This window comes from Oncorhynchus keta, chromosome 35, assembly GCF_023373465.1.
Source record: "Oncorhynchus keta strain PuntledgeMale-10-30-2019 chromosome 35, Oket_V2, whole genome shotgun sequence".
Lineage (NCBI taxonomy): Eukaryota > Metazoa > Chordata > Actinopteri > Salmoniformes > Salmonidae > Oncorhynchus > Oncorhynchus keta.
In genome coordinates, this window is record NC_068455.1 from 9,791,269 (window position 1) to 9,814,479 (window position 23,211).

At 47.9% G+C, this 23,211-nt stretch overlaps 1 protein-coding gene across 7 annotated transcripts in view; it reads right to left on the reverse strand.

The window, feature by feature from the left end:
* LOC118368037 (gastrula zinc finger protein XlCGF42.1-like) overlaps positions 1–17,581 on the reverse strand; it is a 31,378-nt gene extending 13,797 nt beyond the window's left edge. The window contains exons 1-4 of one of the 7 annotated variants that reach the window (XM_035751742.2): positions 17,320–17,581; positions 14,696–14,900; positions 9,937–9,993; positions 5,072–7,758 (exon numbers count right to left, since the gene is read on the reverse strand). In XM_035751742.2, coding sequence (XP_035607635.1) covers positions 7,178–7,758; positions 9,937–9,993; positions 14,696–14,900; positions 17,320–17,325 — 849 coding nt within the window. In that variant the 5' untranslated portion in view covers positions 17,326–17,581 and the 3' untranslated portion in view covers positions 5,072–7,177. Of the gene's footprint in view, positions 1–5,071; positions 7,759–9,936; positions 9,994–10,158; positions 10,953–14,253; positions 14,301–14,695; positions 14,901–17,319 lie in introns of those variants that run through there. The other 6 variants (XM_052496436.1, XM_052496440.1, XM_052496435.1 and 3 more) reach the window with 6 other exon arrangements.
* Positions 17,582–23,211: the final 5,630 nt, after the last annotated feature.

Genomic DNA, 23,211 nt, shown 5'->3' on the forward strand with positions numbered 1-23,211 from the left:
GAGCAACAAAAAAACAACTTTAAAATAGATAATACAAATGCAGTTATATTTTATGCTCTGTTTAACAAGTCATACAACAAATACATCTAAAACATTTAAGAGTCAACATTATTGAATCCCCGGTTTTCAATAGTCCAGCACCCTCCTCACCTTTCCCGACGACGACACCGAGCCCTTCTTCTAAAAATATTTTATGAGATTGGAGAACAATCTCAATCTCACCTTCTCCTCCCTCCTGAATCCTCCTCCCCCTCCCCCCTCTCTGCAGATGACTTCGTCAACCATTTTGAAAAGAAGGTCGACGACATCCGATCCTCGTTTGCTAAGTCAAACGACACCGCTGGTTCTGCTCACACTGCCCTACCCTGTGCTCTGACCTCTTTCTCCCCTCTCTCTCCAGATGAAATCTCGCGTCTTGTGACGGCCGGCCGCCCAACAACCTGCCCGCTCGACCCTATCCCCTCCTCTCTTCTCCAGACCATTTCCGGAGACCTTCTCCCTTACCTCACCTCGCTCATCAACTCATCCCTGACCGCTGGCTACGTCCCTTCCATCTTCAAGAGAGCGAGATTTGCACCCCTTCTGAAAAAACCTACACTCGATCCCTCCGATGTCAACAACTACAGACCAGTATCCCTTCTTTCTTTTCTCTCCAAAACTCTTGAACGTGCCGTCCTTGGCCAGCTCTCCCGCTATCTCTCTCAGAATGACCTTCTTGATCCAAATCAGTCAGGTTTCAAGACTGGTCATTCAACTGAGACTGCTCTTCTCTGTATCACGGAGGCGCTCCGCACCGCTAAAGCTAACTCTCTCTCCTCTGCTCTCATCCTTCTAGACCTATCGGCTGCCTTCGATACTGTGAACCATCAGATCCTCCTCTCCACCCTCTCCGAGTTGGGCATCTCCGGCGCGGCCCACGCTTGATTGCGTCCTACCTGACAGGTCGCTCCTACCAGGTGGCGTGGCGAGAATCTGTCTCCTCACCACGCGCTCTCACCACTGGTGTCCCCCAGGGCTCTGTTCTAGGCCCTCTCCTATTCTCGCTATACACCAAGTCACTTGGCTCTGTCATAACCTCACATGGTCTCTCCTATCATTGCTATGCAGACGACACACAATTAATCTTCTCCTTTCCCCCTTCTGATGACCAGGTGGCGAATCGCATCTCTGCATGTCTGGCAGACATATCAGTGTGGATGACGGATCACCACCTCAAGCTGAACCTCGGCAAGACGGAGCTGCTCTTCCTCCCGGGAAGGACTGCCCGTTCCATGATCTCGCCATCACGGTTGACAACTCCATTGTGTCCTCCTCCCAGAGCGCTAAGAACCTTGGCGTGATCCTGGACAACACCCTGTCGTTCTCAACTAACATCAAGGCGGTGGCCCGTTCCTGTAGGTTCATGCTCTACAACATCCGCAGAGTACGACCCTGCCTCACACAGGAACGGCGCAGGTCCTAATCCAGGCACTTGTCATCTCCCGTCTGGATTACTGCAACTCCCTGTTGGCTGGGCTCCCTGCCTGTGCCATTAAACCCCTACAACTCATCCAGAACGCCGCAGCCCGTCTGGTGTTCAACCTTCCCAAGTTCTCTCACGTCACCCCGCTCCTCCGCTCTCTCCACTGGCTTCCAGTTGAAGCTCGCATCCGCTACAAGACCATGGTGCTTGCCTACGGAGCTGTGAGGGGAACGGCACCTCAGTACCTCCAGGCTCTGATCAGGCCCTACACCCAAACAAGGGCACTGCGTTCATCCACCTCTGGCCTGCTCGCCTCCCTACCACTGAGGAAGTACAGTTCCCGCTCAGCCCAGTCAAAACTGTTCGCTGCTCTGGCCCCCCAATGGTGGAACAAACTCCCTCACGACGCCAGGACAGAAGAGTCAATCACCACCTTCCGGAGACACCTGAAACCCCACCTCTTTAAGGAATACCTAGGATAGGATAAAGTAATCCTTCTCACCCCCCCCCTTAAAAGATTTAGATGCACTATTGTAAAGTGGCTGTTCCACTGGATGTCATAAGGTGAATGCACCAATTTGTAAGTCGCTCTGGATAAGAGCGTCTGCTAAATGACTTAAATGTAAATGTTAAATGTAACAACATTCGGAGGAATCTTAAGACCATTCCTCCATACAGAATCTTTACAGATCCTTGATATCCTTCGTCTGAGCTTATAGACTGACTGCCTTCTTCAATTCAAACCACAGCTTTTCGATGGGGTCCAGAGACTGAGAAAGCCATCGCAAAATGTTGAATTTTCAGGTTTTATTTGTCACATGCACAAGTACAGTGAAATGCTTAACATGAACTTGCAAGCCCTTCCCAACAGCGCAGTACTCAAAATCAAAACACTATAACAAAAAACAGACACGCAATGTAAGCTACACTACATGATCAAAAGTATATGGACGCCCTTCAAATTAGTGGATTCGTTTTTTTCAGCCACACCTGTTGCTGACAGGTGTAAAGAAAAATCTAGCACACCGCCATGCAATCTCCATAGACAAACATTGGCAGAAGAATGGCCTTACTGAAAAGCTCAGTGAAAAAAAAACGTTATTAGGCTCTAAAGATGTTACTGAATGATGTATCAATGCATTTCTAGCAAATATTGATACGATAAAGGGTCTCAATTAAATATGTGCAGTGTCACATGTTTAGTGTAAATTGTCACATGACCAGAGCTGTTTACTTCCTGGTTGCACCATGAGAAGATGGTTGTGTCAAAGCTCCCAAAACAAAAGGTTAGTAAAGTATGTTGACATAAAAATAGGACAAAACATGTTGGTACACATCATCTTTAAGGTGTCTAGTATTGATATATGCATTTGCAATTACTCAACTTGGATCGGTGTGGTCATAGAATGAGTAAACATGTTGACGGCAACAATAGTGACCGTCGGGATAACACCGTGCATCTAGGTATACACATAGTTATACACATACATAGTTCTCGTTCTAACTAACTTCCTACTCTGTTCTTTCTTTTAGTTTCACTTTGAGTCAAGTTCTGGATATGTTGGATCTTGGTGACTGCCCAGACAAGGCATGCAACATTGCAGTTATCCCTCAATTTGTATTTTTTCTTTATCAGGCAAGTCAGTTAAGAACAAATTCTTATTTTCAATGACAGCCAGGAACAGTGGGTTAACTGCCTGTTCAGGGGCAGAACGACAGATTTGTACCTTGTCAGCTCTGGGATTTGAACTTGCAACCTTCCGGTTACTAGCCCAACGCTCTAACCACTAGGCTACCCTGAGAAAGATGCTGTCCTCAGTGATTGTGATAGCGATGGGTCAGATACGGACTATGAGGGGAAGACAGGCCATTTGCCAGCCAGGCTGTTGAATGCATATGCTGAACCTATCAGATCATGACAGGAACAACGTTATCAGTGATGATGATGACCCCCCCCTACACACACCTCCACTGTTGATAATGAAGAGCCAAGGGCCTCTATCTGCAGGGGGTCCAGACACTAGAGCCAAGGGCCTCTACAAGCCATAGGGGCCAGCCAGAAGAGCCAAGGGCCTCTATCTGCAGGGGGTCCAGACACTAGAGCCAAGGGCCTCTACAAGCCATAGGGGCCAGCCAGAAGAGCTAAGGGCAAAGCTGCAGGTGGTCAAAAATAAAGATGGAGTGTTCAAACGTTCGAAGAGGCCCGCCTCGGCTGTGATTCCAGAACACATAGTATACAGCCCCAATGCTGTGATTCCAGAACACATAGTATACAGCCCCAATGCTGTGATTCCAGAACACATAGTATACAGCCCCAATGCTGTGATTCCAGAACACATAGTATACAGCCCCAATGCTGTGATTCCAGAACACATAGTATACAGCCCCAATGCTGTGATTCCAGAACACATAGTATACAGCCCCAATGCTGTGATTCCAGAACACATAGTATACAGCCCCAATGTTGTGATTCCAGAACACATAGTATACAGCCCCAATGCTGTGGTTCCAGAACACATAGTATACAGCCCCAATGCTGTGATTCCAGAACACATAGTATACAGCCCCAATGCTGTGATTCCAGAACACATAGTATACAGCCCCAATGCTGTGGTTCCAGAACACATAGTATACAGCCCCAATGCTGTGATTCCAGAACACATAGTATACAGCCCCAATGCTGTGATTCCAGAACACATAGTATACAGCCCCAATGCTGTGATTCCAGAACACATAGTATACAGCCCCAATGCTGTGATTCCAGAACACTAAGTATACAGCCCCAATGCTGTGATTCCAGAACACATAGTATACAGCCCCAATGCTGTGGTTCCAGAACACATAGTATACAGCCCCAATGCTGTGGTTCCAGAACACATAGTATACAGCCCCAATGCTGTGATTCCAGAACACATAGTATACAGCCCCAATGCTGTGGTTCCAGAACACATAGTATACAGCCCCAATGCTGTGATTCCAGAACACATAGTATACAGCCCCAATGCTGTGGTTCCAGAACACATAGTATACAGCCCCAATGCTGTGATTCCAGAACACATAGTATACAGCCCCAATGCTGTGATTCCAGAACACATAGTATACAGCCCCAATGCTGTGATTCCAGAACACATAGTATACAGCCCCAATGCTGTGGTTCCAGAACACATAGTATACAGCCCCAATGCTGTGGTTCCAGAACACATAGTATACAGCCCCAATGCTGTGATTCCAGAACACATAGTATACAGCCCCAATGCTGTGGTTCCAGAACACATAGTATACAGCCCCAATGCTGTGATTCCAGAACACATAGTATACAGCCCCAATGCTGTGGTTCCAGAACACATAGTATACAGCCCCAATGCTGTGATTCCAGAACACATAGTATACAGCCCCAATGCTGTGATTCCAGAACACATAGTATACAGCCCCAATGCTGTGATTCCAGAACACATAGTATACAGCCCCAATGCTGTGATTCCAGAACACATAGTATACAGCCTCAATGCTGTGATTCCAGAACACATAGTATACAGCCCCAATGCTGTGATTCCAGAACACATAGTATACAGCCCCAATGCTGTGATTCCAGAACACATAGTAACAGCCCCAATGCTGTGGTTCCAGAACACATAGTATACAGCCCCAATGCTGTGATTCCAGAACACATAGTATACAGCCCCAATGCTGTGGTTCCAGAACACATAGTATACAGCCCCAATGCTGTGGTTCCAGAACACATAGTATACAGCCCCAATGCTGTGATTCCAGAACACATAGTATACAGCCCCAATGCTGTGGTTCCAGAACACATAGTATACAGCCCCAATGCTGTGATTCCAGAACACATAGTATACAGCCCCAATGCTGTGATTCCAGAACACATAGTATACAGCCCCAATGCTGTGATTCCAGAACACATAGTATACAGCCCCAATGCTGTGATTCCAGAACACATAGTATACAGCCCCAATGCTGTGATTCCAGAACACATAGTATACAGCCTCAATGCTGTGATTCCAGAACACATAGTATACAGCCCCAATGCTGTGATTCCAGAACACATAGTATACAGCCTCAATGCTGTGATTCCAGAACACATAGTATACAGCCCCAATGCTGTGGTTCCAGAACACATAGTATACAGCCCCAATGTTGTGATTCCAGAACACATAGTATACAGCCTCAATGCTGTGATTCCAGAACACATAGTATACAGCCCCAATGCTGCAGAATGTGTAAAACAAAGCTGCCCTCAACCCAATGGATGTTTTCCTACTAATGGATCCACCATAAGAGAGATCACCATTGAAATGTCTCTACTCCACCCAGACCAAGCAACTGTATCTGAGTATGGATGAGCTCCTTACATTCGATTGGATCCTTGTCCCATCTGGGTACAGCTCTGTTCCAAGATGACACATGTACGTACTGGTCACTGGACAGTGATGTACCTAATGAAAGCACTTCAGATTCAATGCGGATAAATCACTTTGATTAAATAATGGCCTCAGTTCATGTTGTTGACAACAAAGATCACTGAGAACACACTTTTTAAGTTTAGGCCCATCTTCTCTGAGCTCAATCAGTCATACACAGTCATGCCATTTCAGGAATGGCTGTCAGTGGATGAGAGCATGATCCGATACTATGGCTGGCATGGATGTAAGCAATTCATAAGTGGGCTGGGATATATAAGAAGGGTGATGACTGCATAGGATAAATGTTAATTCAGTATACATCACATTCTCACCTAGTTTTCCATGAAAATTACATTTAAAAAATGATTATTTCAAAGGGTCACTAATGATTTTGATATTTTCATGTCTGGGAAAATGTGGGATTAAATGGGTTTAACACCCATGAGTTTGCAATGAGATGTTTGACAAGCAGATGTCCATATACTTTTGGCCTTGTATTGAATATACAGGATCAGTAATGGCTCAGAGGGTTCCTGCTCTATTGCTCTGAGTCGGAACTATCAGTCTCAGGAGAAATTAAAGACCTTTCCCTTGTAGTTTACTGCTGCTCTCTCGACTCCGTCAGGCTGGGTCATTCCCTCATGTCCCTGCTACATGCTGGAGCTCCCTGTTAGGCCATTCCCTCATGTCCCTGCTACATGCTGGAGCTCCCTGTTAGGCCATTCCTCCTGCCCCTGATCCATGCTGGAGCTCCCTGTTAGGCCATTCCTCCTGCCCCTGATCCATGCTGGTTGGGCTCCTCGTCCTCTGTGCGTAGCGGTCAATGACAGCTTGGAGGGACGCCATCCTCGGCAGACAGGGTCAATGTTGGGACTGTGTAGGTACCTCTCCATGTCTTCGACAGAGTTAGAGAGGAGCTCCCTGCCTCTCTATGTCTTCGACAGTGTGAGAGAGGAGCTTCCTGCCTCTCCATGTCTTCGACAGTGTGAGAGAGGAGCTTCCTGCATCATCATAATTCTCTCTCTCTGTCTGTCTCTGTGTGTGTATGTAGTTGAGTTTGGATCTGTACGGGCCCTTCCGGACAAGTCAGTTAAATTACACATATCCGAGACCCAATCAAATCAGATCCGAACCAGACCTGTAACATTATTCAGAATTCTGGATCCAGATCTGCTCATGTCCCGGATCGGATCGGTTCTCGGGTATTCCGGGTACGGGTGGATTCGTGAAGACCTCTTGTTCAGATTATGTTTTGAAGCACGTCACACAGTCAAGCAGGATTATGGCTTCTGTCCTAGGTGTGCATTCTCTGGTGGCGTATTAAGTTACTCAGGCTAAAGTAATTCTGCCCACAGACAGAACAGTGGAAAGGTTTCTCTCCTGTGTGCACTCTCTGGTGACTGATTAATTCAGATGTTGTAATGAAACTCTTCCCACAATCGGAGCAGGAGTAAGGTTTCTCTCCAGTGTGTCTTTTCTGGTGCCGCCGCATGTTACCATGTTGAGAAAAAGTGTCTCCACAATCGGAGCAGGAGTAAGGTTTCTCTCCGGAATGTGTTCGCTGGTGTTGTTTAAAGTTACTTATAAGAGAGAAACACTTTCCACAGTCAGAGCAGGAGTAAGGTCTCTCCCCTGTGTGAACTCCCCGGTGAGTGGTTAAATGAGTTGAGGTCCTGAAGCACTTCCCACAGACAGAGCAGGAATAAGGCTTCTCTCCAGTATGTTTCCGCAGGTGTCTTTCAAGATATGATGGGAATGGGAAGCTCTTCTCACAGTGTGGGCAGTGGTTAGACTCCTTAGCTTTGCTTTCTACACTGTGTTGCGCTCTGGACGTTTCAACTTCAACCTTAAATTCAGTGTAGTCAGGTCCTTCTCCTGTGTAAATGACAACAGAAAAACAAGTCATTTACAACAAGCAAGTCATTTGCCTAATTTATAACTCAAGTTCATGCACCTAATATAGTGCACAATATGATTTACAATACTGCTCAGTCATAACAGGCATCTCTTGCTATGAAAGTGTACAGCAAAATGAGGCAGTAAACCCTCTCCAGAATGATAGTCTAGCTTCTATTTAGTCTGGATTTTTCACAGTAACTTTCTCAGAAATAATCCTGCTGCAACATGTTGAATAGACATTTCAACTGGTTGGTCCTTTTGAGAGGTTCTGTTTCAGAGTTAAATGTCCGATACATTTCAGACAACATTTCACCGGAGAAGATTATGGCCAGGTCTCCACCCATGGTTCCATTTAGTGCCGCCTCTTCCTATACTCAAACTACAAGCTGCGCATAGGGCCTTGTAGCCGCCAGGGTTGCGTTTTTAATACAAACTCAGTCTGTTGAGATTTATTCAAAGTAGAATACTCGAGGTTTAATTTAAAAATTTGGTAGTGCATTGGCAGTTTTCCACTTACGTCAGTCACTCAATTAACCCACGTCAGCTGACATGTTTTAGATTGCTCGGTAGGTAGTCTAGCCAGATATCTAAACCTTGTAGTAACCGCACGCAGGGCATGTGCTCAGGAGCCCTGACCTCCAGGGGGGGGCCACATCGCTTTTGGTAGTCACTCTCACACAGATATAATAGAAACATGTGCAGAATTGAAGGAAATTAGCTTTAGAACACCTACATTTTGGGCCTCCAGAGTGGCGAGCGGTCTAAGTTACCAGAGGCGTCACTACAGACCCTGTTTCGATCCCGGGCTGTATCACAACCAGGCCGTGATCGGGAGTCCCATAGGGCGGCGTACAATTGGCCCAGCGTCGTCCGGGTTAGCGGAGGGTCTGGCCGGGATGCAACGTCAACAGCGAAGAGGCGACTCCGGTATGCTGGCCTTCTAGGCAGAGTTGCAAAGACAAAGCCATATCTCAGACTGGCCAATAAAAATAAAAGATTAAGATGGATGAAAGAACAGACACTGGACAGAGGAACTCTGCCTAGAAGGCCAGTATCCCGGAGTCGCCTCTTCACTGTTGACGTTGAGACTGGTGTTTTGCGGGTACTATTTAATGAAGCTGCCAGTTGAGGACTCGTGAGGCATCTGTTTCTCAAACTAGACACTCTAATGTACTTGTCTTCTTTCTCAGTTGTGCACCGGGGCCTCCCACTCCTCTTTATATTCTGGTTAGAGCCAGTTTGCGCTGTTCTGTGAAGGGAGTAGTACACAGCGTTGTACAAGATCTTCAGTTTCTTGGCAATTTCTTGCATGGAATAGCCTTCATTTCTCAGAACAAGAATAGACTGACAAGTTTCAGAAGAAAGTTATTTGTTTCTGGCCATTTTGAGCCTGTAATCGAACCCACAAATGCTGATGCGCCAGATACTCAACTAGTCGAAAGAAGGCCAGTTTTATTGCTTCTTTAATTAGCACAACAGTTTTCAGCTGAGCCAACATAATTACAAAATGTTTTTCTAATGATCAACTAGCCTTATAAAAATGATAAACTTGGATTAGCTAACACAACGTGCCATTGGAACATAGGAGTGATGGTTGATAATGGGCCTCTCTGTACTTCTGTAGATATTCCATTTTTAAAAATCAGCCATTTCCAGCTAAAATAGTAATTTACAACATTAACATTGTCCTCAATGTATTTCTGATCAATTTGGTTGTTATTTTAATGGACAAAATATTTTGCTTTCCTTTCAAAAACAAGGAAATTTCTAAGTGGCCCCAAACTTTTGAATGTTTTGCCCACTTAGAGCCCCCAAAAGGCTAGAGGCGGCACTGGTTCCCTTGACTCCTGAGGAATAAAAACAATGGGTTACGAGCTTAGCACAATTGTCCACCTCTATCATGGGCCTACATAGCCGTAAAATAAGGTGCTAGACCATTATTCAATTGGGAGGGGTGGGGGGATGCATACCCCAGTGACAGGTGAATGCCATTAGCCTGATGGGTGTGCATGTATCATACTCCCCGAAACGAGGCATTCTAAAATTACATTTTAGAATGCCTCGTTGTAGAATGCTTCGTTGGTTTGAATTCTGTCCAGAATCTGAACTGTGGCTTAAAAATGTTCCATGTGTGAGAAGAAAGAAAACACAGACCTTTGAGTAGTAAGACTTGGTGTTCTTCCGTCTCTTCTTTTAACTCTCCAGCCGGCCCTAAGTTGAAGAATAGGGATGTGACTTTAAAAAAAAAAATGTATTTAAAGGTTTAAACAGTCTTTTTTTTTTTAAGGTTTAAAAGATACGACAAACATAATAAAATGTCATGTATTCATCAGGCAAAAGGGTCCTGCATATGAAAACTAATGCAGTTCAGTCTACCGCAGTCATCGCTACTCCATCCCCGGGTCTCACGGCGTGTCCTTTTCAGATTTCCATTCCACCACCTTCTCCTTTAACTTCTCTAAATATCGCCACCATACAGGACATCGCTGCTGTCGCTGGCCTTTCTCTGACATTTTCCCAACGGTTAACAACGATGACGTAGTGGTGGAGAGACAACTACAAAATAATAGATTCCCTTGCATGTCAACTCTCAGTGTCAACTCCCATTGCTAAGTGCCAAGATTCGAGTCAGCTAGAATCCAAAGCGAGTTAGCAAGGGACTGAGAGAGAGAGGGTAAGGGAACAGTATAGGCAGGTCAGCCACCAGACAGATAAGAGTCAGAACTGTTCACAAGGACTATCTATCGGTAATCAATATCTGTCTCTCACAACTTCAGTAAAACAGGATCCTACCATCAATGAATACATTAGGATATTCTACATGCAACAGATCGAAGACTGAACATACACTCACATTAGCGAAGAGAAAGAGCAGGCAGGCCAGCCTAAGGGAGAGAGAGGAGGGGGCAGGCAGGCCAACGTGAGTGAGAGAGGGGAGGGGGCAGGCAGGCCAACGTGAGGGAGAGAGGGGAGGGGGCAGGCAGGCCAACGTGAGGGAGAGAGGGGAGGGGGCAGGCAGGCCAGCCTGAGGGAGAGAGAGGAGGGGGCAGGCAGGCCAACGTGAGGGAGAGAGGGGAGGGGGCAGGCAGGCCAACGTGAGGGAGAGAGGGGAGGGGGCAGGCAGGCCAGCCTGAGGGAGAGAGGGGAGGGGGCAGGCAGGCCAACGTGAGGGAGAGAGGGGAGGGGGCAGGCAGGCCAACGTGAGGGAGAGAGGGGAGGGGGCAGGCAGGCCAGCCTGAGGGGAGGAGAGGAGGGGGCAGGCAGGCCAGCCTGAGGGGAGAGAGAGGAGGGGGCAGGCAGGCCAGCCTGAGGGGAGAGAGGGAGGGGGGAGGCAGGCAGGCCAGCGTGAGGGAGAGAGGGGAGGGGGTAGGCAGGCCAGGCAGGCCAGCGTGAGGGGAGAGAGGGGAGGGGGCAGGCAGGCCAGCCTGAGGAGGCCAGTGTGAGGGAGAGAGGAGGGGGGGCAGGCAGGCCAACGTGAGGGAGAGAGGGGAGGGGGTAGGCAGGCCAGCCTGAGGGAGAGAGGGGGAGGGGGGTAGGCAGGCCAGCCTGAGGGAGAGAGGGGAGGAGGGGCAGGCAGGCCAGCCTGTGAGGGAGAGAGAGGAGGGGGCAGGCAGGCCAACGTGAGGGAGAGAGGGGAGGGGTAGGGGTAGGCAGGTGAGGGAGAGAGGGGAGGGGTAGGCAGGCCAATGTGAGGAGAGAGGGGAGGGGTAGGCAGGCCAGCCTGAGGGGAGAGAGAGGAGGGGGCAGGCAGGCCAACGTGAGGGAGAGAGGGGAGGGGGTAGGCAGGCCAACTAAGAGGGAGAGAGGTGAGGGGGGGAGAGGGAGGGGAGGGGGGGCAGGCAGGCAGGCCAGCCTGAGGGAGAGAGAGGAGGGGGCAGGCAGGCCAACGTGAGGGAGAGAGGGGAGGGGGCAGGCAGGCCAACGTGGAGGGGGGGAGGAGAGGGAGGAGGGGGGGCAGGCAGGCCAGCCTGAGGGGGTAGGGGAGAGAGAGGAGGGGGCAGGCAGGCCAGCCTGAGGGAGAGAGGGGAGGGGAGGCAGGGTAGGCAGGCAGGCCAGCGTGAGGGGAGAGAGGGGAGGGGGCAGGCAGGCCAGCCTGAGGGAGAGAGGGAGGGGGGGAGGGTTAGGCAGGCAGGCCAGCCTGAGGGGAGAGAGGGGAGGGGGTAGGCAGGCCAGTGTGAGGGAGAGAGGGGAGGGGGTAGGCAGGCCAGCCTGAGGGAGAGAGGGAGGGGGCAGGCAGGCCAACGTGGAGGGAGAGAGGGGAGGGGGTAGGCAGGCCAGCGTGAGGGAGAGAGGGGAGGGGGCAGGCAGGCCAGCCTGAGGGAGAGAGGGGAGGGGGTAGGCAGGCCAGCGTGAGGGAGAGAGAGGAGGGGGCAGGCAGGCCAGCGTGAGGGAGAGAGGGGAGGGGGCAGGCAGGCCAGCGTGAGGGAGAGAGAGGAGGGGGCAGGCAGGCCAACGTGAGGGAGAGAGGGGAGGGGGTAGGCAGGCCAGCGTGAGGGAGAGAGGGGGGAGGGGGCAGGCAGGCCAGCCTGAGGGAGAGAGGGGAGGGGCAGGCAGGCCAGCGTGAGGGAGAGAGGGGAGGGGGTGTGAGGGAGAGAGGGGAGGGGGCAGGCAGGCCAGCCTGAGGGAGAGAGGGGAGGGGGTAGGCAGGCCAGTCTGAGGGGAGAGGCAGGAGGAGAGGGGCAGGCAGGCCAGCCTGAGGGAGAGAGAGGAGGGGGCAGGCAGGCCAACGTGAGGGAGAGAGGGGAGGGGGTAGGCAGGCCAGCGTGAGGGAGAGAGGGGAGGGGGGGCAGGCAGACCAGCCTGAGGGGAGAGAGAGGAGGGGGCAGGCAGGCCAACGTGAGGGAGAGAGGGGAGGGGGTAGGCAGGCAGGCCAGCCCTGAGGCAGGGAGAGGGGAGGGGGTAGGCAGGCCAGTGTGAGGGAGAGAGGGGAGGGGGTAGGCAGGCCAGCCTGAGGGAGAGAGGGGAGGGGGTAGGCAGGCCAGCGTGAGGGAGAGAGGGGAGGGGGTAGGCAGGCCAGCGTGAGGGAGAGAGGGGAGGGGGTAGGCAGGCCAGCGTGAGGGAGAGAGGGGAGGGGGTAGGCAGGCCAGCGTGAGGGAGAGAGGGGAGGGGGGCAGGCAGGCCAGCGTGAGGGAGAGAGGGGAGGGGGTAGGCAGGCCAGTGTGAGGGAGAGAGAGGAGGGGGCAGGCAGGCCAGCGTGAGGGAGAGAGAGGAGGGGGTAGGCAGGCCAGCGTGGGGGTAGGCAGGGAGAGAGGAGGGGGGGGCAGGCAGGCCAGCGTGAGGCCAGGAGGGAGAGAGAGGAGGGGGTAGGCAGGCCAGTGTGAGGGAGAGAGGGGAGGGGGTAGGGGCAGGGCCAGCGTGAGCCTGAGGGAGAGAGAGGAGGGGGCAGGCAGGCCAGCGTGAGGGAGAGAGGGGAGGGGGCAGGCAGGCCAGCGTGAGGGAGAGAGGGGAGGGGGCAGGCAGGCCAGTGTGAGGGAGAGAGGGGAGGGGGCAGGCAGGCCAGTGTGAGGGGAGGAGAGGAGGGGGTAGGCAGGCCAGCGTAGGAGGGAGAGAGAGGGAGGGGGCAGGCAGGCCAGTGTGAGGGAGAGAGGGGAGGGGGTAGGCAGGCCAGTGTGAAGAGGGAGAGAGGGGAGGGGGCAGGCAGGCCAGCGTGAGGGAGAGAGAGGAGGGGGCAGGCAGGCCAGCGTGAGGGAGAGAGAGGAGGGGCAGGCAGGCCAGCGTGAGGGAGAGAGAGGAGGGGGCAGGCAGGCCAGCGTGAGGGGAGAGAGAGGAGGGGGCAGGCAGGCCAGCGTGAGGAGAGAGAGGAGGGGGCAGGCAGGCCAGCCTGAGGGAGAGAGGGGAGGGGGCAGGCAGGCCAGTGAGGGAGAGAGGGGGGGGCAGGCAGGAGGGGGCAGGCAGGCCAGCGTGAGGGAGAGAGTGGGGAGGAGGGGGGGGCAGGCAGGCCAGCGTGAGGGGAGAGAGGGGAGGGGGCAGGCAGGCCAGCGTGAGGGAGAGAGGGAGGGGGTAGGTAGGAGTGTGAAGGAGAGAGAGGAGGGGGCAGGCAGGCCAGCCTGAGGGAGAGAGGGAGGGGGAGGTAGGGGTGAAGGAGAGGCAGGCCAGGCGTGAGGGAGAGGAGGGGGTAGGCCAGTGTGAAAGGAGAGAGGAGGAGGGGGCCAGGCGTGAGGGAGAGAGGGGAGGGGGTAGGGGCCAGGCAGGCCAGCGTGAGGAGAGAGGAGGGGGCAGGCAGGCCAGTGTGAGGGAGAGAGGGGAGGGGGCAGGCAGGCCAGCGTGAGGGAGAGGAGGGGGCAGGCAGGCCAGCGTGAGGGAGAGAGAGGAGGTTGTGTGATAACTGCACGGTGATCTAAATTTTGTGTCCATTTTTTCGAAACGTTAACGATCCCAATGCTGTTCAAACGTTACACGTCAAGTGAAGGAGACAAATGTAAAATGTTGATGGTAAATCAGGTGAGTAGCATGAGACATCATCTAGGTTACCTCTTTCAGGGAAACAGGAGCGCTAAGCCTTGTCAGTTCACCTGGACCTAAAGTCACACAGATTAGATGTGATGATCTCGGATCAGGTCTCCCAGTCCATATAATCTGATTCATTATGATCTAAAAGGTTAAACTGATCCTAATATAATAATAAATAATAATATATAATAATATATAATAATAATAATAATAATATATGCCATTTAGCAGACGCTTTTATCCAAAGCAACTTACAGTCATGTGTGCATACATTCTACGTATGGGTGGTCCCGGGAATCGAACCCACTACCCTGGCGTTACAAGCGCCATGCTCTACCAACTGAGCTACAGAAGGACTATTCAGAGCCCCATAAACACCAAAGATGGTGGGGGCAGACCAGCCACTCATCCTACATCAGCACTTCTACTCTGAGACTGTGAAAATGTTTTTTTTTTTTTTTACCATGATACACAAATGTTTCAATCTCTTCCTCCTTTACTTCATCTTTAATGTTGACATTCAGCCCCAGTGTTTGACTGCAGTCTTCCTGCTTCACTGATGCCATCTCTGGATCCTGCTGTTCACTCTGGACTTTCCTGTTACAATCAGGACCCTCAGATTTAGGTGCGGTAAAGGAGAGCTGCAGGCAGGGTTTGTTTTCACCATCCTAAAATAAAAGATCAGACACGCATCCCAAGGAAAAATATTAATGAAAATGTATGACTATTACGTAAAACAATTATGTAAAACAATTAACTGCTATTAGCTGGTATGCTGGACTTGAGAGGACATTTCTCTGGTAATCTCTGATTATAAACATTATATGCATATCAGAAAAGTGTGAACGCTGAACAGATTGTAACGGCTTGTATTTCAGGGTTAGGGCTTCAGGCATACTGTACACAAGCTCTCGAGAACCCAAGGGGATTCAAGGTGGCTTACAGCTGGCCCTTGTATTAGGTTCTCAGCAGATGTTAAGGAGGACAGCCGGAAGGTTGCAAGTTCAAACCCCCCGAGTTGACATGGTACAAATCTGTTGCTCTGCCCTTGAACAGGCAGTTAACCCACTGTTCCTAGGCCGTCATTGAAAATAAGAATTTGTTCTTAACTGACTTGCCTGGTTAAATGAAGGTAAAATAAAATTAAAATAAACAGCTGGCTCCATATGAACTACAATCCCAACGATGTTTTAACATGTAGAAATGTTATTCATCCTCGCTAGCGATACGGTTTTGGAAATCGGTGGAACTTAACTGTAATAAATAACATTTAAAATACAAAAGATACTCTTACTGTGAGCAGTTTAGCAAAAAGTTGTACCTGGCTTCAGCTTCGACACATCCTCGCACCTTGTGCTCACATTTGGACCATTCCACATTTCTGTCTGGATTGCATGCGTTTTTTCTAAATAACCATAACCATAAACTGCATACAGGAAGTGTGATTTTTGTATTTGAAAAATGATTTTTTTTCGCTTATATGAAAATGAAGTTCCAAATGTGTCCAAAACGTATTTGCTTTTATACAGAGCATTTTGCGCAGCATCGGGACTTTTGTCTCATAAGGCTAAAGGGGTGTTTTTTTTTGACATACACTAGAGTCACTGTCAATTGTATTGGTTTTCACAAAAAAACATCAGTGGGAAGCCAGAAGTGAAATACAATTCTATTATAAGTTATCAGTGGGAATTTACTATAGTATTTACTATTTGAGTTACTGTGCTGGTGTGCAGGACGGTTGAAATACGGGGGAATTTACTATAGTATTTACTATTTGAGTTACTGTGCTGGTGTGCAGGACGGTTGGTCATTATGAATTTACTATAGTATTTACTATTTGAGTTACTGTGCTGGTGTGCAGGACGGTTGGTCATTATGACGGGGGGAATTTATTACAAAATATCTAAAGGATTGTATTATTAAACAAAGATTCCAAATGTGGGTCTGTTTTAGACCCTCTTCCTCTCTGCTTACCTCATTTCAAAATAAAAGTCCTGCTAGCGAGACACATTTGGACTAAAACATGATTACATGTGGGGACTTGTATGACATAAAGGTAAGAAGAGATAAAGTGGTTCTACAACAGACCCATGTTTGGAAAGTCTGTTTGATAATAGGATAATTTAGATAAAACCAGCAGCTTCCCACCCTGCACCCCACCCTGCATCCATCCCACCCTGCACCCCACCCTGCACCCCACCCTGCATCCATCCCACCCTGCATCCCACCCTCCACCCCACCCTGCATCCATCCCACCCTGCATCCATCCATCCCACCCTGCACCCCACCCTGCATCCATCCCACCCTGCACCCCACCCTGCATCCATCCCACCCTGCACCACACCCCGCACCCAACCCTGCACCCCACCCTGCATCCCACCCTGCATCCCACTGCTGGCTTGCTTCTGAAGCCAAGTAGGGTTGGTCCTGGTCAGTCCCTGGATGGGAGACCAGATGCTGCTGGCTTGCTTCTGAAGCTAAGTAGGGTTGGTCCTGGTCAGTCCCCTGTGTAGGGTGCCGTCTTTCGGATGGGACGTTAAACTGGTGTCACTAAAGATCCCATAGCACTTATTGTAGGGGTGTTAACCCTGGAGTCCTGGCTAAATTCCCAATCTGGACCTCATACTATCATTGTCACCTAATCATCCCCAGCTAACAATTGGCTCATTCATCCCCCTCCTCTCCCCTGTAACTATTCCCCAGGTCGTTGCTGTAAATGAGAATGTGTTCTCAGTCTACTTACCAGGTTAAAAAAAAATATATATATATTTTGTATCAAATTCCCCCCTCTCATTATGACCAACCGTCATGCCCACCAGCACAGTAACTTGAAATAAAATTGTATTTAACCTCTGGCTTCCCACAGACGTTTTTTTTTGTGCAAACCAATACAATTGACAGTGACTAGTGTACTAATACACCCGCGTTACTAAACAGACCTAAGAGACGTCCAATGACTCAACGTGAAGATATGGCATTTGAGTCATGATTGAGGGTTAACTGTACACAACCCATACAACATGTACATTGATTAATACATTATTAACTTTCCAGCAGTGTAGTGGGTTATGGATAGCTGGCACTCACCATCATGATTTGAGCAAACCTTCAGAGATTGACATCAATAAATGCTCCTGACTGTATTTGCTAACTAGCTAACTAGCTACCGTTATGAGAAATGATGTACACTAAATGAACTCAATCAAAACAAAATCATAAAAGTGCATGAAGTTGAGTTGCAGACTAGATGACGCTCGTTATTTGTACACTAGCTAAAGGTTTCTGAAATATAAAAAATACGCACTTGAAGACACTAAACAAAGAAGCAAAGTAAAACTTCCTCATTGGTCTTTTTCTGTCTTCATTAGTAACGTTTGGTGACCAACAGCAAGTGTTTACTGCCACCTAACGTCCGGGAGGGTAATGTGGGTTAATGACCAGTTCCGATTCATACCACCAGAGAGCAATAGTGATTTACACCTTATTACGACTACAGACCAATTGTATGTTGAGTTGTGTTAATTCTGCATTAAAAATGTTATAGCGTTATTTCAATAATTTCAAACACTATTATCAACGTTTCACTCTGCTGTTCTTTGTATAATAACATTTAATTTACAGTTTATTTTTTTTACTTGAAATGAAAGAGTGTGGGTTCCTGAGTGGCGCAGCGGTCTAAGGCACTGCATCTCAGCACTAGAGATGTCATGACAGACACCCTGGTTCAAATCCAGGCTGTATCACAACCAGCTGTGATTGGTAGTCCCATAGGGCGGTGCACAATTGGCCCAGTGTTGTCTGGGTTTGGCCGTCATTGTAAATAAGAATTTGTTCTTAACTGACTTGCCTAGTTAATTAAAGGTTAAATAAAAACGGTGACCTCATTTCTGCTGACAATTAAGGCTTTTTTTACTCAGTAAAAAAACTGTTTATTAGCCTTAATTATTAGAAGAGTGGCTGGTAGAGTCAGGGAACAGCACACAGCAAAATAAATGTTGTACATTTAACTTTAAAGGTCCACTACATATAGTTGTCGTATGAATCCGACTGTACTGGTGTTAAAACAACACTTTGGAAAGTGTTAGAAATGAAATGATGTCGCTGTGTTCCCCATTTGACTGTTTACAAGTATTCAAAGGAAGTTGATTGTAGTGTTTGCGTAGCTCATAGTCATGAAACTGCAGTGTAATCCAGTAAACATTTTTCAGGGGGGTGTTCTAACACTGTATGTTGTAAAGCCCAATTTACATATTTCCCAGGGTGCCTTTTCTTTGTGAGTAAATTTAAGAGTTAACACCCATTATTTGGTTGTTGTTGGATTCTTTCCTTTTAAAGGCCTCACAAAGTGAGTTCCTATGACAACACATTACATCTATCATAAGGCCTTACGTATTGACTTAGTTGATGGCCTAGTTTTAATCCTAACACGGTGGTGTTAGGAAACCCGTGGTCTACAGACCACATCAGGCCTGCAAGTCACATTATGCTGACTTGCAAAATGATTTGTAATTCCCATTGGATTCCAGACAGTAGGATATTCACCTGCAACCTGCATTCAGAATGACTATCAGAGTTAGGAAACGTGATAATAAGCACTACCTAAACCATTTAAACCAGATAATAAACACATCTAACTAACCGATTGGATTAGTTTAGAAAAATGTATCTTATTTATTTTTGTGTAGCATAAGATTAAATCAATCAATGTACATGTAAAAACACAGATATCCAAAAACAATCCTTAAAGATCTACCTGCAGCCATGCATGCTGGGAAATATAATAATGATGGGTGTGGTTTTGATTGGACTGGTTTAACTCTCCACAGTGTAAAACAATAACTCTGGTTTATAACGTCAACACTGGTGGTTCTTTCACACCACTAAGTGTTAATGTTACTCTTACAGAGTCAATTTAACTCTTGAATCAACGATAGAAATGATACACTGAATACTAACATTGAGTGGCTGCTGCCAACACACTGACACTGACAACACTGATAAATTTGATTTGATGGGAAATGATGATTTGATAACTATGCTCTGCAGGACCAGGCCCTCTGAAGCACGAAGCAGCTGTAATTAACGCTTCATAAATAAGGCATCATAAATATGTTATTCATTTTTTATAAGGCATCATAAATATGTTAGTAGTGTTTAATAAGGCATCATAATGATGTTATAAATGTTTAATGCAATCTACTTAACCTCTACAGGGTCGCTCCCCCCACCACCCCAAGCCCACAAGATGGTTGAGCTAACATAGGCTAATGTGATTAGCATGAGGTTGTAATAAACAAATCAAATCCGTAGGACGTGGACGTATCTGATATGGGCAGAAACCTTAGATTCTTGTTAATCTAACTGCACTATCCAATTTACAGTAGCTATTACAGTGAAGTAATACCAGGCTATTGTTTGAGGAGAGTGCACAGTTTTGAACATGAAAATGTATTAATAAACCAAATAGGCACATTTGGGCAGTCTTGATACAACATTTTGAACAAATGTGCAATGATTCATTGGATCAATCTAAAACTTTGCACATACACTGCTGCCATCTACTGGCCAAAGTCTAAATTGTACCTGGGCTGGAATAATACATGATGGCCTTTCTCTTGCATTTCAAAGATGATGGTTTTAAAAAATGACAAAAAAAAGTGCATGTTTTTTTCCTTTCTCCTTATCTTTTGCCAGATCTAATATGTTATATTTTCCTATGTTAATTTCTCATTTCCACAAACTTCAAAGTGTTTCCTTTCAAATGGTACCAAGAATATGCATATGGGTTGCTTCAGGTCCTGAGCCAGTATGCACACATGACTGTATGTCATTTTAGGCAGCTAAAATATATTAAATGGTAAAGAATATGCATATCCATGCTTATGGCGCTGCATCAGATCTCACGGTCGTAGTCCTGTCTGGTAGTGGCAAAAAGGGTCAATGGCCAGGTGGGTGAAAGGGTTGAATATGGGACATATTTTGGATTTGCACAGGAATACCAATATCTCATTGACAAGCATTGATCTTTAAAAAAAATGAAGAGAGAACGCAGTGACCATTTTACATGTGTACACACACACACACACACACACACACACACACACACACACACACACACACACACACACACACACACACACACACACACACACACACACACACACACACACACACACACACACACACACACACACACACACACCCCACACTCCGAGCACACACATACTATTCACTGACTTGATTACAGAGCCGCATTCACCTGAACCGAACTGCTGCTCTAACGTTGTTTGTTGTTAGTAAAGGACCTGGAAGCTGTCAACACGGTTACACTGACCTTCCTCCAAAATAGAACCACAAAATCAATGCCTGCTATTCTCCACAAAGTTTATATGATTTAGCTAAACCAACTCTAATAAGCAACAGCTTTTCTTTATATTTGGCAACTCAAACGGCAGGTAACAGTCCAGACACAGAGGGAACCGTTGACGTGGGGTTTTATTTCCTCCCTCGGTCCTCTGTCCACGCAGGCCTTGTTGTGAAATTCTGGACACACTCACTGCCCTGTTTGTCCCGGGACGGTCTGGGGGCACAGGGCCACTGGCGGACTGAGCAGTGTGCTGTTCGCCCCTCTCCGACGTGAGCCAGAGGAAATCTGCGATTCCTGTTGGTGTGAGCAGAGTACACAGAGGCTGATTCTGGTTGGCTGACTGCCTACAAGGTATAGGCTTCCCAGAGCTAACAGGGACAATGCACATAGACTGTGTGTGTGTGTGTGTGTCTTATCGTGTACTGTAGCCTGCCAACGCTGTCAAGTTCAATGTACACAGAGCTACAGGTGTCAGGTGCCCGGAGAAGATAGTGAGGAGAGAGGGGTGGTTTTGGGGAAGAAAGTAGCCTGAGCTAACGCTGTCAAGTTCAATGTACACAGAGCTACAGGTGTCAGGTGCCCGGAGAAGATAGTGAGGAGAGAGGGGTGGTTTGGGGAAGAAAGAAGTGCGCTATCCTTGGGGTTGTTGTCTACCTCAGCCTTAGTGAGCTATCCTTGGGGTTGTTGTCTACCTCAGCCTTAGTGAGCTATCCTTGGGGTTGTTGTCTACCTCAGCCTTAGTGAGCTATCCTTGGGGTTGTTGTCTACCTCAGCCTTAGTGAGCTATCCTTGGGGTTGTTGTCTACCTCAGCCTTAGTGAGCTATCCTTGGGGTTGGTGTCTACCTCAGCCTTAGTGAGCTAGCCTTGGGGTTGTTGTCTACCTCAGCCTTAGTAAGCTAGCCCTGGGGTTGTTGTCTACCTCAGCCTTAGTGAGCTATCCTTGGGGTTGGTGTCTACCTCAGCCTTAGTAAGCTATCCTTGGGGTTGTTGTCTACCTCAGCCTTAGTGAGCTAGCCTTGGGGTTGGTGTCTACCTCAGCCTTAGTGAGCTAGCCTTGGGGTTGTTGTCTACCTCAGCCTTAGTAAGCTAGCCCTGGGGTTGTTGTCTACCTCAGCCTTAGTAAGCTAGCCCTGGGGTTGGTGTCTACCTCAGCCTTAGTGAGCTAGCCTTGGGGTGGGTGTCTACCTCAGCCTTAGTGAGCTAAATCAGGTGGCTTACACAAGGGGGACTAGAGAACAGCTGTGAGACGTTCAGATAAAGCCTAGCCGTTAGCTCCACCGATAGGACTCAGTGTGTGTGTGTTTGTGTGTCTGCATACATGGTGCAGCAGGCCAGACCAGGGTCTGTGAGAGAGAGTGGAATGGTTCTACAGGTCCAGGAAGCAAACTCTCCTCTCCTCTCCTCTCCTCTCCTCTCCTCTCCTCTCCTCTCCTCTCCTCCTCTCCTCTGCTCTGCTCTGCTCTGCTCTGCTCTGCTCTCCCCTCCTCTGACTGTTCCAACAGAACCCATCTGGAGTCACTCACCTCTAGCCCTGCCTTGGATCACTCCCCTGTATTAACAGCCCCTACGTCGCTCGTAAAACTAACCGCAACCCTCTCTCTCTTTTTCTGTTGGTACGTGTTTCTTTCTCTCTTTCATTCTCTTTCACTCCAAAGTGTGATTTGTTGCAAATTTTCAAACAGCCAGCAGCAACATTAAATCTTAGGTTGCTTCTTTGTTTAGCAGGTGATGAACATTGTTATAGTGACTCACACATCACATGACCTTTACCTTGCAATAAATGAGAACTTTGAGACAATGATCATTTGTCCAAATGGTCACATTTAAAATCGAATCAAATGTATTTGTCACATCCACAGTTTACAGCAGGTATAAAAGGTGCAGAGAAATGCCATCTCCCTCAACAACGCAGTACATTAATCAACAGAGAAATGCCATCTCCCTCAACAACGCAGTACATTAATCAACAGAGAAATGCTATCTCCCTCAACAACGCAGTACATTAATCAACAGAGAAATGCCATCTCCCTCAACAACGCAGTACATTAATCAACAGAGAAATGCCATCTCCCTCAACAACGCAGTACATTAATCAACAGAGAAATGCCATCTCCCTCAACAACGCAGTACATTAATCAATAGATAAATGCCATCTCCCTCAACAACGCAGTACATTAATCAATAGATAAATGCCATCTCCCTCAACAACGCAGTACATTAATCAATAGATAAATGACATCTCCCTCAACAACGCAGTACATTAATCAATAGATAAATGCCATCTCCCTCAACAACGCAGTACATTAATCAACAGAGAAATGCCATCTCCCTCAACAACGCAGTACATTAATCAATAGATAAATGCCATCTCCCTCAACAACGCAGTACATTAATCAATAGATAAATGACATCTCCCTCAACAATGCAGTACATTAATCAATAGATAAATGCCATCTCCCTCAACAACGCAGTACATTAATCAACAATCAATAAGAACAATGAAAAGAGTCACGTCCATAATAACAATGAATAGAGGTAACAGAAGAGAAGAAGAAGAGGTAGTATAGAGAGTAATAATGGATTTACACTGTCAAATATGAAGTGGGTAGGG